Here is a 15,678-nt window from a genome sequence, read left to right as displayed (position 1 = left end):
TCGAAAAAGAAACAGCCAATCAGTACTATTCTTTGAAACCCTATCCCGCAGAATAAAAGCGGTATCCGCATTACGATATAGACAATAACTGTTTGAATCTACATCATAATATTAAAAATTATGAGTTTAAAATATATATTAAAGTTAAATTTATATTGATGGTAATGGAAATTAAGAAATTGATTGTCGCTATTACTCTTTGTCTATTCTCTGTAATCATACCTTTACGTATAAGCTTACATCTTCTTCTTTTATCATTTATTTGTTTTCGCATATGAAAAAGGTAGTGTCTATTCACGTATAACCCGGATAATTGCTTTTGTTTTAATTTAAACGATTATTGTATGAATAATTTATTTTTGTTCGATAACATACTCATAAAATAATGAGAAATATACGAAAGATCAATTTTATGATATTCGAGGTAAACAAATAAAAGTGTTTTGAAGAATAATCGTTTTAATTGTACGATAATCGTATGATTAGCAGCAGCCAACGGAATTGTTTATTTTAAATGATTTAAACTTGATACCAAAAAGAAGAAGTGACGTGTAGTGACGAAACGTTTTTGGTGCTAAATAAATATTTTTTTTTATTAATCGCGATATGTTCAAATTTTAATTGATATAATTTACATTATTCGTATTTTTACTATTAAACAAGTTAGTTACAAAAATGCAACAATTACAACGTCGTTATCTATTAATCATAATTTTGTGTTGATGACGTTTTTGAAATTTAAAACACCCTCCCTATTTATAATGTATAATAAAAATAAGTGATGGCAACAATTTTTTATAATGGAATTTATCGAAATGATAAAAACCCCAAAATTAGACGGTGTAATTTTACATAGCCCTTTGGAAAGCCCAATAGATTGTAGATTATGTATAACAGGACACCATTTGATAATTTCATCTAAAAAAGAGGACGCTCAGGAATTGTGGGTATGTTTAAAGTTACCCTCAAACTTATTATTTTTTGCTTTTATTTCGTAATCTATAATACCATTATTCTGTTTTCTCTTTTGGGCATTTTTATTTGTTTTCCAATTCAAATTGTTGAGATTTCAAATTCAAATTCTTGTTATCAGGATACGAATTTTTCAGTTGTTGCATCAAAGTATAGATTCTGTAGAAAAAAAAGTTTCTGGTAACAACACCGCTCAATATGGGGGCTCAATATTACTAAAATGTAAAGATTTTCGAATTTTACAACTAGACATACCTTATCCAGAAGATTTCCAAAACGTTTTAATCTCCATCCAACGTTTGTCTAATCTGGAAAAACCCGAACTTCTGTATCCATTCTTTTATAGACCTATGTATAGTATATTAGAAGACGGTCATACACTTTTCGACTTGGAAATAGAATTCACTAAATTAATTGCTGGGGATGAATGGAGAGTCTCACATGTTAACAGAAACTTCAACGTTTGTGGTACTTACGGTAGTACTTTAATTGTACCAAAGAGTATAGATGATGAAACAATTGTAGCATCAGCTAATTTTCGAGATGGCGGGCGTTTCCCTTGTTTAAGTTATAGGTATTAAAATGTGAGATAATTATCTGGGAAATATTAATAAAATCGAGTTTTAAGGCATGAAAATGGCACGGTGTTACTTAGAAGTAGTCAACCAATGTTAAATAATTCGAACCGAAGGTGCAAAGCCGACGAAAGGATCTTAAATTCAATTTTAGGTCCTTATAAAAAGGGGTATATTATAGATTTAAGGAGTACTGCTTATATTAATTATTGTAAAGGAAAAGGGGGTGGTACAGAGCCGGATGGTTATTACAATCAATGGAAAAAAGTTTTTAGGCCTATGGATAAAATTTCTAAATGTGATGGTTCTGTTTTGGAACATTTATCAAAATTTATTGATGGTAAGTTGTTGGAAATTGATTTTTATTATAATTCATCTGATATCGGTACTTTATTTGAATTAAGATTTAATTTCATACAACAGTTGTTGATTTCCTTCCAAATTTAATCAAAATATTAATTTTTGAAAAAAAATTCTTCATAATAGTGATTTTTTGAAAACTTTTAGTGGCCCTCTGTCATTATTTTAATTTTTTTTGTTATTTTCATTTCCCATTTTTTCTCCTTTCTAGATGCTTTACCAATATTTTGTTTATACTTTCTTGTCACGTTTGTTTGGTATGGATTTGAAAAAAATGTAAAAAATTATGAGGTTATGTTTATATTTAAAATCATAGAAATATTTTGTTGATAAATCACATTTTAGTCGATATATTTCACTAAAAACATATTCATTTAAAATTTTATTCACGACTCCGGTTTATAATCAAAATTCATTTCTTGTTTGTCAAAACTAGTTTCCGTATCCTCCGTTGACCATAGAAAAATCGTAGGTCAAATGAGATAAATTAAATTTAAAAAAAGAAGAATTTGCGTCATTTTGTTACATACGGTGTTGCCAGAATTGAAAAATTTTCTCCGTTGTAAAGATTTTCAACTATTTTGTTTAATTAATGAATATTTTGATAAGTTTTATTGGGATAGAAAAATTAATTAGTTGTATAAATCACATAAAAAACATCATTTTAGCTGTGCAATATCCTAAATCTTAAGAGTTAGGAATTATGTATTTGAACGAAAATTTTGATTAAAAATAATTTCACTTATAAATGGATGCTGGCGTTTTGTATTCATTTTGATGCAACTAATTAATTAGTTACAATAAAAATAAATAATAATTATTAAAAATTTTGTTTTGAAATCACTCAAACTGGTATGAAATCATCTTAACCTTAATTGGTACATCTTTTAGTTCAAAATAAATTTTTAAATTCCGGCAACACCTTATAAAAATTAACGTCAAAAGAATGTGCCCATAATAAAGTCTTCTTCTTTTTTTAATTTTAGTTGATTATTATCATTATATAACAGAGGATTTAGAAATCAATTTTGATAGACGAGAATTTATTTTTGATGATGAGTGAATCATTTTTAATAAAAAAAGAAAGTTTGCGCATATTTTTAACATAATATTGCTACGTAAATAATTTTTTTAACGTCAATAATTACATTAGAAATTTTAATGATTTTTACGTGAAAGTAATTGTCCTTAAAATAAATAAATATTTGTGTTTTTTTAGCTTGTTACGATATAGGATCATCAGAAAAATGGATATCTAAAAGTAGTAATTGGTTAGGACACATACAAAATTCTTTAAATGTGGCTTGCCTTGTAGCCCAATGTTTAGATAAAGACGGTGCTTCGGTGCTTGTGCACGGCACCAACGGGCAAGATAGTACATTAATCGTTACCTCTTTAACTCAAGTTATCTTAAATCCGGATTGTAGGACGATTAGAGGTCTTCAAGCTCTAATTGAAAGAGAATGGTTGCAATCCGGTCATCCGTTTCATACCAGACATCAGAAATTCTGTTTTTCCGGTACGAAAACCAAAGGAATTCAACCTAGTTTTTTAATATTTCTCGATTGTGTTCAACAATTGCATTACCAATTTCCGAATAGTTTCGAATATAAGACTGACATGTTGATTTTAATATTCGAACATTCTTATTTCAGTCAATTCGGTAAGAAAATTATTATATTGAAAAATGAGTTTGTTTATTAATAAGTGATATGTTTTAGGTACGTTTTTATGTAATTCAAAATGCGAAAGGAACAATGTTGATTTATTTAAAAAAACTACAAGTTTGTGGTCTTATTTAAATCGACCTGATGTTTTGACTTCTGTTTTAAATCCCAGTTACGAGCCTAATAAATCGCCGATTTGGCCTAGTGTAGCCCCTGTTAGTATAGTTGTTTGGTCTGATCTCTATTTTAGGTGAGTTTCATTTATATTTATTTATTATTTTTAAATTAGTTCATACTATGAGTGGTTACTTCGTTTTTTGTTATAGAAAATCGAAAAATCATCCAGAAATTCTTGTTTTTATGTAGAATTTATGAAAATAATCATGGGTATAATAAAAATTGTTGTTATATTAGTTTTAGGGGTTGAAATGTTGAAGTAACTGTAATAAATCACATATTATTGTTAATAACTATTTTATAAGTAATCAAATGACTTTTTCTTGGTTCATTTTACTGAATCTATACAAAAAACATATTAATTCAAAAAATCTTGTACAAAATTTTTGTTTTTGAATGTTTTTATAGCTGAAATATTATATAGGACTTATCGAAAAAAAAGTTGATTTTAATTCTATTTCAGTTGTAAAAATTTACTAAACAAACATTTTTTTATATGATTTTTTTGTTAAAAATGTTCATTTTATGTGTAGATTAACAAATAAAATGCATAACCACAATTTGATGTTTTACAAAAAAATTATATTGAAAAAAGTGCCCCATTTAAACTCACACGAAATATTTTTCTTATTTTTTTTCTATAATTCCGCTATAAAAATTAAGATTTAAGAAAAAATTTAATTGAAATCAGAAGATTTTTCGATTTTCCATACTGAAAATTACAAGGGGATTTCGATATACTGTAAAATAATTTTTCGATATGTAGGTGGTTAATAGACCAAGAACAACAAAAAAAGGCCTTAATTAAAATACAAAATTTGATTCAACAAAGCAAAGATCTCAGAAATACTGCCGGGAAATTGAGGAAACAATTGTTTGATAAAATCAAAGAATTTCAATGTATGCAAGAAGAATTGAAAGAAGAAGATTGAGTCCTGTTAATTATTTTTTTACAAAAAAGTAACCTAAGAATCTCTTTGAAAAAATAACAAATATAAATTCCATATCACTTATATATAGGGTTATTCCATATGAAATCAACTAAAAAAAAAAAATTCTTATATATCTCGGAATCTGCCTTTTTGAGCAACATTGTATTTTGTTGCTATAATTTCTTCAACCTGGAATATAGTCGAAATACGGAAAGCTTGAAAGCTAAAAATTTTATCATTTACATGGTATCGTGAGCTACAACACTTATTTATTCAAGAATAAAAGTCTTTTCTTTCCAAACAACAAAATTATCAACCAACAGATCTAAATTGTCATCATTAACAACAATTTTTAACTAATATTTTTTGTAAACCTCAATCATTTCAAAGCAATTTGGCAACGTCGATGTGTACGACATACGTTCATATCGAAAGATCATAGATAAAATAATTCAATAGAAACTGATTATCTCTGTTTTGCAAGACTTGTCTGACTGATTGGAATTGCAATTGCTGTCATTTAATCTTCTTTTTCCTCGATCTTTTATTATTATAGATATAAAGGTAATTGTTAACGAATCTCAAAAATGACAGTTGGTTTAAAAGTTAATACTGGGATGTGTAGTGTGGTGTAATTACGACTGATTGGGATTGTAGATATTAGCTTTGTTCGGGGGTCAAATTCCTTATCAGTTTAGGACGGATCGCATTCGCATTGTTAAAATTGTTGATTCTGGGGACTGAATATAGACTCTTGAACGTATGCAATGGATCCTAAACTTATTCGGAATTTGACACGCGAACAAAGCTATTCACTGGTATCTTTCGATACTGGGAATAATCTATTATCTAAATGATATTAGCAGGGAAACTAAAAATTGCGAAAACTAGGTTAAAGTAGAATTTGTGACATTCGAACAGTGAAAAAATAAAGGAAATTTTATAAATTCGTCAACAGTATTATTGGAAGGTAATAGAATTTAAATATTTAGACGTTTTATTACTTTCATCAAGTGATTGTTAGCTTGTTTTTTAAATTTTGTTGGATATTGGGTTAAGTACATACTTAAATATAATAATAATAACCTATGAAGCACTCAATTATTATTAATTATAACTCGATAGTCTACTAACTTTGAATTTTCGGAAAAAAATTGATTTTAAACAATAATTTTTATAACAAAATTTATTGTGTTGCTTATCAAAAGAAAGGGAATTTAAAACTAAGTGAAATGAGTTTCTCAATTAGGTGTTTTCAAAATATGAATTTAACATTGTTTACAGCAAATTTCATAAAATTCTGTATTGATTTGATATAGAATGACCTTTAAGTCAATTGATTTTGTATATAAAAAGTATTTCTATATTATATAATCAGTGCTAGTCATTAATGAATCTACTAGTGTGATATTTAACATGTTTATCATATCTCAAAAAGTGTATTGTTTATTATGTTTTGTAGGAATAATCTACTCTATAATGTTTTATCTATAAAATTTTATTTAGTTTTGGGTTGAGAGAAAAGTAACTTTTTTGGATATGGATAACTCGAAAAGTAAATAACGATACGATACGTATATTAAAATGAAAATAAGTCAATTGAATATCGATTCTGGTAAAGAAAAATATTCAAAAATTTGAATTTATATAGTTTTTAATATATTAAAACAATTTGTATTTTTTTTTTTGTTGAATAAAACAATATGGACAATATTTTTTGTAGTTTTTATTATGTATTTCCTTATTCTTGGACAAAAATCCAAAAAAAATTAATAAAACAATATTACATGAATTGCGAATATTTATTATTTTACTTATAAATTAGAATATATCTACCACAATAAAATTTTAACCTGTAATTTCTCATTTTTTTAAACCTCGAGTATTAATTATAATTTTGAAGTATTTATCTTAAAAAATCAAACAAATGCTTAAAATATTAAGAAAACTCGATTGAATTTGGCAACGTCGACGTCTAGAGCTACGACATACGTTCCTATCGAAATATCAACCCAATACCATAGATAAAGTAATTTGATAGAAACTTATTTTTTCTTTGATCCACAAAATTTGTTTGGCGAACTGGAATTGTAAACACCATCATGTAATCTTCTTTTTTTTGGTCTTTTACTATTATAGATATACAGGTAACTAACAAATTGTTAATGTAACACGGTAAAATGGCGGTAAAATTTAAATTTCATCTTTAGATAGTAACAATACTATAAATCCTGTTTTTTTTTCAGTTTTGATGATTTTTTTTAGGTTAAAATAAAATAAAACAATTATAAATAAATTTCTGTGTATTTACAGCTGTAGTTATACATAGTTAATATATAATAATACAATAATATTTATATATACAATACATAATTTCATTAGTTTACAGCATGTTTTGTTAACTTTTCAGCAAAACTTAATTAGAATAATTTAAATATGTCTTGTCTCGTGAATTGACTAATATAGTGAATAATAGGAGAAACCGCCCCAAAAACACAACAAAAATAAATTATTTCAACTACTACGTAGTAGATTATTACGTACATTTGATAAAAACAGGAAATTTACAAAATAGGAAAACAAATTAAATGCAATTATTAATTTGGGGTGATTTTTCTCACATTCCGTGACACCTAAGGGTCTTTTCAACTAAAAAATCGAACAAACCTCGACTACTTAAGGGTGATACTTCGTCGTACAATAAAATAATACAACTTATCTTTTACACCTCGTATAATTAATGTCGACGTATTAAAACAATAAGAAAAATTACAATACGGGTTATTTTTTTGTTAACCCAGACGATTCGTTTTGGAAACTAGTATAAAAACAAAAGGAAATTTGAAAAATAGTTTTTCTGAAAATATTGTTACGAGGTTTGTCTAAAAAGTTTTCGAATAACAGAAATTTCTAATCAAAGTGCATCATTGCTTTCGCGAAATTTTTTGTAGATACATTTATATCCAGTTCGATTAAGATATGGGGGTTCCGGAAGGTTAAAAACAGATACAATTAACGATAAAAGTCACTGTGGTAATAGATTAGAAACATCCAATAATTTTGTCGAGATTCTAATATTAAAAAAACATAAAAACCAGAAATTGATGCTGGAAAAGTGGATCGAATGAGAAAAATGCAATTTTGGGGGGGGGGGGGGAGACCTATTGAATTTTTCTCAAAATAATTCACCTGTTCACTATTAAGTCACCATCACAACTAAGATTCACAATTTCACTTTGATTCGATCTAATATTTCATCAAATTCGATCCCCAGTGATTTTTTCACTATTCGTAACCTATAAATTTGGTTTTTTCTTCATCGAACTAGTGATTAGAAGAAAGGGCGAAGAAAATATCGATTGGGAAAGTGGAAATTGATTATAAAAGTAAAATAAATCACCCTTATAATGAAAAACCGCGATATTATTGCGATTTGAACGAATATTTTACCAGATTTGATCCTTACACGTTTCCTAACCTAAAAATTTGTTTTTTTTTCTTTATGAAACGGGTGAATAAAGTAAAAAATATAGAAAAGAGTAGAATCCTTTGTTTTAGACAACCCTCGTAAATACAAGATAAGAAAATATCACCTTGTACAAAAAAATATTTGCAGACGATTAAGAAACTACTATGAACACAAACTACGTTAACATTCTCGTCGATAGAAAATAAAATAAAATAAAATAAAAAAAAAACCAACACCAACCAATCATCGTCGCGATTATTTTCATCTTTCAATAGAGTATCAAAATTGTTTGAATTGATATGTCGCCAGATGGCGCCACTAAGGTTATACGTCGTGGCGCCACCTATCGGAAAAAACTCGTATAAAATTGAATATTACAATTATTAGCGTTTTTACAACACAAAAGGCCACTAATTTTACATTTTTAATTGGTACTAGATTTTATAAAACGCGGGATTAAGTCGCGCCCAAAAGTTTTACTTAAACGTATTTCAGTCCACGTTGAATATTATTGATATATTTGTTTTGACAACAGACAGTTCATTTGGATGTTTTCCTTTAATTAATTTTTAAATATACAACGAAATAATTGGATTACGATTTATTTTCGAATACGCCTCGTATATATGGATATTTTTGTCATGGGTGGAATAGTTTTATTACAAAAAAGAAATAATGAAAAAAAGAAAACATTGAAAAACATCCGATTTATCAAATTTTTTTTAATTCAAAATAAATTATGTATAAAAAAAATAATTTAGATTTTTTTTAAATTTTGCTTTTACCCCCTTATAAAATTATAATATATTTGAATAATTTTTAAATTATTTAAAATTAAAAAAAAAATCGATTAAATAATAAATTATTTTGTTTACTATGATTATCGCGAAATTCGGAATATAAATTCGATCACGTGTAATTGTCACGTGGTAATATGTAATTATGTGGGGATTTTATAAAATTTTTTCTCCTTTAATCGAAAATGATTGTTATACACATCCGCACACGCAAATTTTGTTATGTATATATGTATATAAAAAAATAAAAAATTAATTATTTTTTTTTACACTCTATAAAATCATTATTTTTAGGAGACAAAAATGGTATGGGTACATACAAAAATATTTTTTTTTCTTTTCCGTAATATTTACATAATATACAGAATTAATTGAATATAAAAAAAAAAATTAAAAAAAAAGTAATAATTAGTTTTTATACAAGAATTTTTGACTAGTCCTCGTATATAGTCGGAAAGATAAAATTCGCGAAAAAACAAATTGGCACATTTATTCATATAGAATATTTAAAAAAAAAAAATAGATTTTATTGTATATTTAATACTGTTTATAATATAGGGGGTAGTCGAAAAATATTTTTTCAAGTTTTATTAATATTTAAAGGGTATTATTTGAGGTTTAATTTTTTTAGTATATATTCAAATATTTATATAAAAAAATGTCGAATTTCATCTAGAAAGATTAAAAATTATTTTTTTTACGAAATATCTTGAAAATATGAAAAAAAAGTTTTAAATAATAATTTCTTATAAAATATCTCTGAAATGGACATTTTTTTCTGAATTTCCTAAAAGTGGGGCAATTTTCAAAATCAACATTTCATATTAATATGAATTTATTAAATATTTAAAAAATTATAAAATTTGAATTTAATTTTTTTTCGAATTTACTGCAGTATAAATATTCAAAAAAAATGTAAATTCTGGAATCTTTATTTATCTTTAAAGTTAATTTTTCTAAATATAATGAAAAACATGAAAAAGTCGACTAATTGATATTTTTTTGGAATTTTTATATTTTTAAAATTTTCATAATTAATAAAAAAGTATTTCAAATCTATGTCTTATGGAAAATTAATGATTGAAAAATTTGAAAAAGTTTAAAATTTCTATTTTTTCCATAAAATTTTATTTAATTTAATATTTTTGTGATTTTTTTAAATTTAATTTGAATTTAAAAAAATTAAATATTTAATTTTGGATAGACATTTTTAATTTTTTTTTAAATACTAAAAAGGGGCAATGTTTTAAATCAACATTTCATATTAATATGAATTTATTAAATATTTAAAAAATTATCAAATTTCAATTTAATTTTTTTTTTCGAATTTAGTGCAGTATAAATATTCAAAAAACATGTAAATTTTGGAATCTTTATTTATCTTTAAAGTTAATTTTTCTAAATATAATGAAAAACATGAAAAAGTCGACTAATTGATATTTTTTTGGAATTTTTATATTTTTAAAATTTTCATAATTAATAAAAAAGTATTTCAAATCTATGTCTTATGGAAAATTAATGATTGAAAAATTTGAAAAAGTTTAAAATTTCTATTTTTTCCATAAAATTTTATTTAATTTAATATTTTTGTGATTTTTTTAAATTTAATTTGAATTTAAAAAAATTAAATATTTAATTTTGGATAGACATTTTTAATTTTTTTTTAAATACTAAAAAGGGGCAATGTTTTAAATCAACATTTCATATTAATATGAATTTATTAAATATTTAAAAAATTATAAAATTTGAATTTAATTTTTTTTCGAATTTACTGCAGTATAAATATTCAAAAAAAATGTAAATTCTGGAATCTTTATTTATCTTTAAAGTTAATTTTTCTAAATATAATGAAAAACATGAAAAAGTCGACTAATTGATATTTTTTTGGAATTTTTATATTTTTAAAATTTTCATAATTAATAAAAAAGTATTTCAAATCTATGTCTTATGGAAAATTAATGATTGAAAAATTTGAAAAAGTTTAAAATTTCTATTTTTTCGATAAAATTTTATTTAATTTAATATTTTTATGATTTTTTTTAATTTAATTTGAATTTAAAAAAATTAAATATTTAATTTTGGATAGACATTTTTAATTTTTTTTTAAATACTAAAAAGGGGCAATGTTTTAAATCAACATTTCATATTAATATGAATTTATTAAATATTTAAAAAATTATAAAATTTGAGTTTAATTTTTTTTTCGAATTTACTGCAGTATAAATATTCAAAAAACATGTAAATTTTGGAATCTTTATTTATCTTTAAAGTTAATTTTTCTAAATATAATGAAAAACATGAAAAAGTCGACTAATTGATATTTTTTTGGAATTTTTATATTTTTAAAATTTTCATAATTAATAAAAAAGTATTTCAAATCTATGTCTTATGGAAAATTAATGATTGAAAAATTTGAAAAAGTTTAAAATTTCTATTTTTTCGATAAAATTTTATTTAATTTAATATTTTTATGATTTTTTTTAATTTAATTTGAATTTAAAAAAATTAAATATTCAATTTTGGATGGACATTTTTCATTTTTTTTTAAATACTAAAAGGGGGCAATGTTTTAAATCAACATTTCATATTAATATGAATTTATTAAATATTTAAAAAATTATAAAATTTAAATTTAATTTTTTTTCAAATTTAGTGTATTATTTTTAATAATTTTTTAATTCTACAGTTATTTTTAATTATCTCGATTTCTTTACGTCAAAATCTTATATAAAAAAATCCATTTTTTTTCCAAAATTTTTTTCAAGATATTTAAAAAAAACCCCCATCCCCCCTAACGAATATCGAACATTTTCTAACCGTATATTTCTCAATTATATACATAAAATAAAATCGAATAATTTGAAGTTATACAGGGTGTTTAATATCATAAAAATCCTTCTTATACGTTTATTTATGAAATTTACGAATTACATCGTGCTAAAGTCGCAAAATTTAAAAAAAAACCAGATACGGACTAAGCCAAAAGGTCACAAGTTTAAATTTATTAAATATTATACTTTTAATATCCACTTATTTAATTAAATTATATATAGATTCAAAATCGGTATGTATATATATAGGGTGATAAAAATAATAATAAATTTATTGATTTTTTTGCAAAATTTTCGGAAAACCCTGTGTACATATGAATCAATTCTTTACATCGATACCATTTTCTACTCCTTACAGTGTCGCAAATTAAAAAAAAAATATTAATAATAATAAAAATCAATAACAAATCATCAACTGAAAGACGAATAGCGATCGCTACGTCTTGGCAGGTGAATGATTGTTCTGAACGGAGCCTATGACGTGGTTCAAATTCTGCGGCCCGTTGAGTTGAGAAGGAGTAGAATTGTTGTAGGGGTGATTGGAGTTGCACAACACTGTGTATACATTGTCCATGTTACTGAGTTTTTCGAAGAACGGTATAAGATCTAACAGTTCGGAATCGTTCATATCGTCGAACCAAGACGCTACCGGCACCTAATAAAATAAAAAAATTTCAAAAACAACCTTCGTAAAACGCCGTCGATATCACTTACAGCATTATCTGGATGGAATATGTAAGAAGCGGGCGAATTATCAACGATAACGATCTGTTGTAATTCTCGTCCTAATTTGTTCAAGTCTTTGACGTAGTTACCTCTGTAGAAGACGCAACTATCTCGAAATAATCTAGCTTTGAATACGTCCCATTTATCTAGTAGATCCGCCACTGGATCGGCGTATTTGGCTAGAGACGCCGTAAAAAGGACGCATTCGTACAATTCCCCCATTCTTTGGAGGAATTCGTCGACGTGCGGCCTTTTCAAAACGTACACTTGATGTAAAGTACCGTCTATCTCGACAGGTACCACGAAATCGGCGTTATTGATTGGCTGAAATTGAAATTTTATTTTTTTTATACAGAAATCTGCTATAAAAATATTGTTTCGGATGGTTAATGAAAATTCTAAATTAAATGAACATTATAAAACAAAAATTACTTGTTATCTACCCAATTTTATTCATTTCCAGCTCAAACTAATTTGAAATTGATGAAATAATCCGTAAAATCACATCAGAGAGATGAAAATTGTTACAAATACTTAAATACAAAATTTCAAGGTCTCTAGGAACACACTCAACATTTATGATTGATTCACAAATCACTACAACGTTGACAATGACTCAAATAGATGACTAAGTTGCCTTTAAATAGATCGTAGAGAAATTTTCAGTCAAAAGAATGAATCAAACGGCATTTCAGTACTTTTTCTTCATTCCCAATTCGACTAGTTTGCAGAAACTTCCAGAAATGTGAAGATAAACTATTCCACCAAGATACTAAGGAACTATAAGCTTTTCCAAAAGCGAAAATGTACCAAAATTGAATAAAAAATAAACCCAAACTCAATGATAATAACTCGCTTGTCGTTTATTGTTACATACCTTGAAGCTGCTGTGTACTAGAGTTTCGTCCAAATCTATAACCATACATTTTTTGTTTGTATCCTCCGCTCTAGGAGGACTGAGTAGATAACTGCATCTAGTGTGATCGACGCATTGAGTACCGTCCAAACATTGTTCCGATGTGGGAGGTTTCGATTTTTTCGGTCGGAGACAACAGAATAAGGAACGAAAGAAACTCTTCGTGGAACTCTTCTTCGTCGCCGTCGACGACGATGGTTGAAGTTGAGCGAGTTGTTCGTTACCGCCATCTTGTGTAGATAAAGAGCCTTTGAAAACAATCACCCGCTGTTACTGATTATTTGTACAATCAAACGCAAAAAACAATTTAATTTCGAGATATTAATGTCATTAGTTCAATTATTACATTTTAAAAAACGTAATATATGATGTAATAGGTTTATCTATAAATTGAAAACAAATTATAAATACGAGCAAGATATATTTTTAAATTAAGATCATTTATACATCAAAACAGTTGTTTAAAATGGTTAAATTGATTGAGAAATCCTGTTTATCGTGAAAATCGATTGCTAAATATGAAATTCATTGAAAAACAATGAACTATAACGTTTTTACTCAGTACAATCCTGTCTTAGCCCTTAGTGCTTCTACCACGTTATGGCAATATACACTATCAATACTGATTGTTTTTTATTCCAAAATGGATCTAACTTTACGAGAATCCCTCGTATTATAAAGCGAAATATTCGACCTCGCTATTAGTGCTTCTACTATACTATGACGAATTGCCATATCAGTACTAATTGTTCTTTATATCAAAATGGATGTAACTTTATGAGAACCCCTCGTATTATAAAAAAATTATTTTACTACTTTACTCCTAATATAGCAATATACCATATCAGTACTAATTGTTTTTTATTTCAAAATGTATCTTTACGAGTATCCCCCGTATTATAAAAAAAATTTTTTTCATTTCACCTGTATATTTTCAATAAAATCAAAAACTACTGATTGTATTTTCATGTGGTTTTTATTAGTAGAAATATTCATGAGAAAACCGTTGGGGGAATCCAGCAAGTTCATCCCTAAGTTTATTAAAAATAATTGAGTACAGTACTAGCAAATTTTTAAATTATTATCAAGTAAAATAAAACGTATAACTTAAATGAAGAATATTTTTTATAACAAACAAAATATAATTGAATAAATTTAACTAAAGTTGACGTTTTTTTCGTGGTATCACGTGCGAGACGTGACGTCGCTAAACCTAGAATCATTGATACCAACCTATTTTTGGAAATGGACGTTTATTTTTGGATAGGAATAATGATGAATGTGATTTATTTTTGGGTGACCCTGTACGCAATACGCACTTGTTAAATATTTACGTAAAAATCATAATGTAATTTAGATATTTCGGGGGTTATAGTTAATCGTTTATTAATGTGAAAGTATAATATATCTACGGTTTCTTCTTAAAGAGGTCATAGAGTTGGAAAAGGAATGTGGACAATTTACATATTTAAATGACCAGTCCCACCTTTGCTTAATTGAACAATCAAATTACAAGATTCGAGACGTCTATATTTCGTATTGACAACAATGTTGATTTTCCAGCTTAAATAATAAGTTGTAGAATAGAAGACCTTGATTAAAAATCAGAATCTTGATTTTAAGTGTTTATCTCACTTCTCTGTTTACACCTCACACGCCTACTATGTTATCAAAGTTATATTTCCCTATTAATTTTGTATCAATTTTATATTAAAAACGCTTCTTACACGATTAAAATCTATTTGATATCTATGAGAATATTTACCTTTTTCTGTAGCATAATTATTCAGATGTTCCTCGTCTCTTGACACCTGGGTAATGATGGAGGATGCTTCCATTTAAACATTTGCTTATCACCACTTGTTTTTTTTATTTATCTGCACATTTACCACATTTTCGAGATTATATAGGAACTATACCGATGCACTTTAACGATTATTTTACTACTTTTTTCGTATACTTCGCAGATCTAAACAACAATCAACATACCCATTAAAATGTTTTAACAGTATATGTCAAATTTTCACAGCGGGAAGTTTAAAATCGAAGTGGCCATTTAAATTCAAAATAAAACAAGATTTTAAATCATAAAATTATTAAGGAAAACTATATTTCACTATTTAAATAAGATTTTTAATAATTAAAGAAAATTCTATTTAATATTTAAGATATATAAATTAGGAAATTATTATTAGGAATGAAAACTGTCAGTTGAGTATTCTTCTTCTTTTTTTTCAATTTTCGCGTGCCAACTGT

General features: G+C 25.8%; 2 protein-coding genes across 3 annotated transcripts; one reads left to right on the top strand and one right to left on the bottom strand.

Annotated features, from left to right (window-relative positions):
- Positions 1-518: 518 nt before the first annotated feature.
- On the top strand, positions 519-6,392 carry LOC130453369 (myotubularin-related protein 9). 2 transcript variants are annotated; one of them, XR_008911044.1, is made up of 7 exons: positions 559-947; positions 1,110-1,546; positions 1,601-1,887; positions 3,127-3,570; positions 3,629-3,824; positions 4,518-5,653; positions 6,146-6,387. XR_008911044.1 is itself a non-coding variant. In XM_056793076.1 (6 exons), exons 1-6 carry the CDS (start codon positions 801-803, stop codon positions 4,681-4,683), a joined length of 1,677 nt encoding a protein of 558 aa, XP_056649054.1. In that variant the 5' UTR covers positions 519-800; the 3' UTR covers positions 4,684-6,392. The 2 variants fall into 2 exon arrangements, 1 of the variants encoding a protein (XP_056649054.1); XM_056793076.1 differs by having other exon boundaries at positions 519-947; positions 4,518-6,392.
- Positions 6,393-6,966: 574 nt separating this feature from the next.
- LOC130452848 (carboxy-terminal domain RNA polymerase II polypeptide A small phosphatase 1) lies at positions 6,967-15,439 on the bottom strand. The gene is made up of 4 exons (XM_056792326.1): positions 15,188-15,439; positions 13,384-13,670; positions 12,495-12,830; positions 6,967-12,435 (listed from the first exon to the last, which is right to left on the bottom strand). Exons 1-4 carry the CDS (start codon positions 15,258-15,260, stop codon positions 12,217-12,219), a joined length of 915 nt encoding a protein of 304 aa, XP_056648304.1. The 5' UTR covers positions 15,261-15,439; the 3' UTR covers positions 6,967-12,216.
- Between the last annotated feature and the right edge of the window lie 239 nt (positions 15,440-15,678).

This window comes from Diorhabda sublineata, chromosome 2 (assembly GCF_026230105.1).
Source record: "Diorhabda sublineata isolate icDioSubl1.1 chromosome 2, icDioSubl1.1, whole genome shotgun sequence".
NCBI lineage: Eukaryota > Metazoa > Arthropoda > Insecta > Coleoptera > Chrysomelidae > Diorhabda > Diorhabda sublineata.
Note: the sequence above shows the minus strand (reverse complement) of the source record. Positions and strands in the feature narration are given on the sequence as shown.

What these genes read in the sequence shown, in the direction of transcription:
- LOC130453369 (XM_056793076.1), top strand. Translation starts at nt 801, where the DNA reads ATGGAATTTATCGAAATGATAAAAACCCCAAAATTAGACGGTGTAATT. An exon ending in TTTATCAAAATTTATTGATG is followed by an intron (nt 1,888 to 3,126) that starts GTAAGTTGTTGG and finishes GTGTTTTTTTAG; the next exon opens with CTTGTTACGATATAGGATCA. An exon ending in TTCTTATTTCAGTCAATTCG is followed by an intron (nt 3,571 to 3,628) that starts GTAAGAAAATTA and finishes GATATGTTTTAG; the next exon opens with GTACGTTTTTATGTAATTCA.
- LOC130452848 (XM_056792326.1), bottom strand. Translation starts at nt 15,260, where the DNA reads ATGGAAGCATCCTCCATCATTACCCAGGTGTCAAGAGACGAGGAACAT. An exon ending in TAATTATGCTACAGAAAAAG is followed by an intron (nt 13,671 to 15,187) that starts GTAAATATTCTC and finishes TTGTTTTCAAAG; the next exon opens with GCTCTTTATCTACACAAGAT. An exon ending in TATTCCATCCAGATAATGCT is followed by an intron (nt 12,436 to 12,494) that starts GTAAGTGATATC and finishes TTATTTTATTAG; the next exon opens with GTGCCGGTAGCGTCTTGGTT.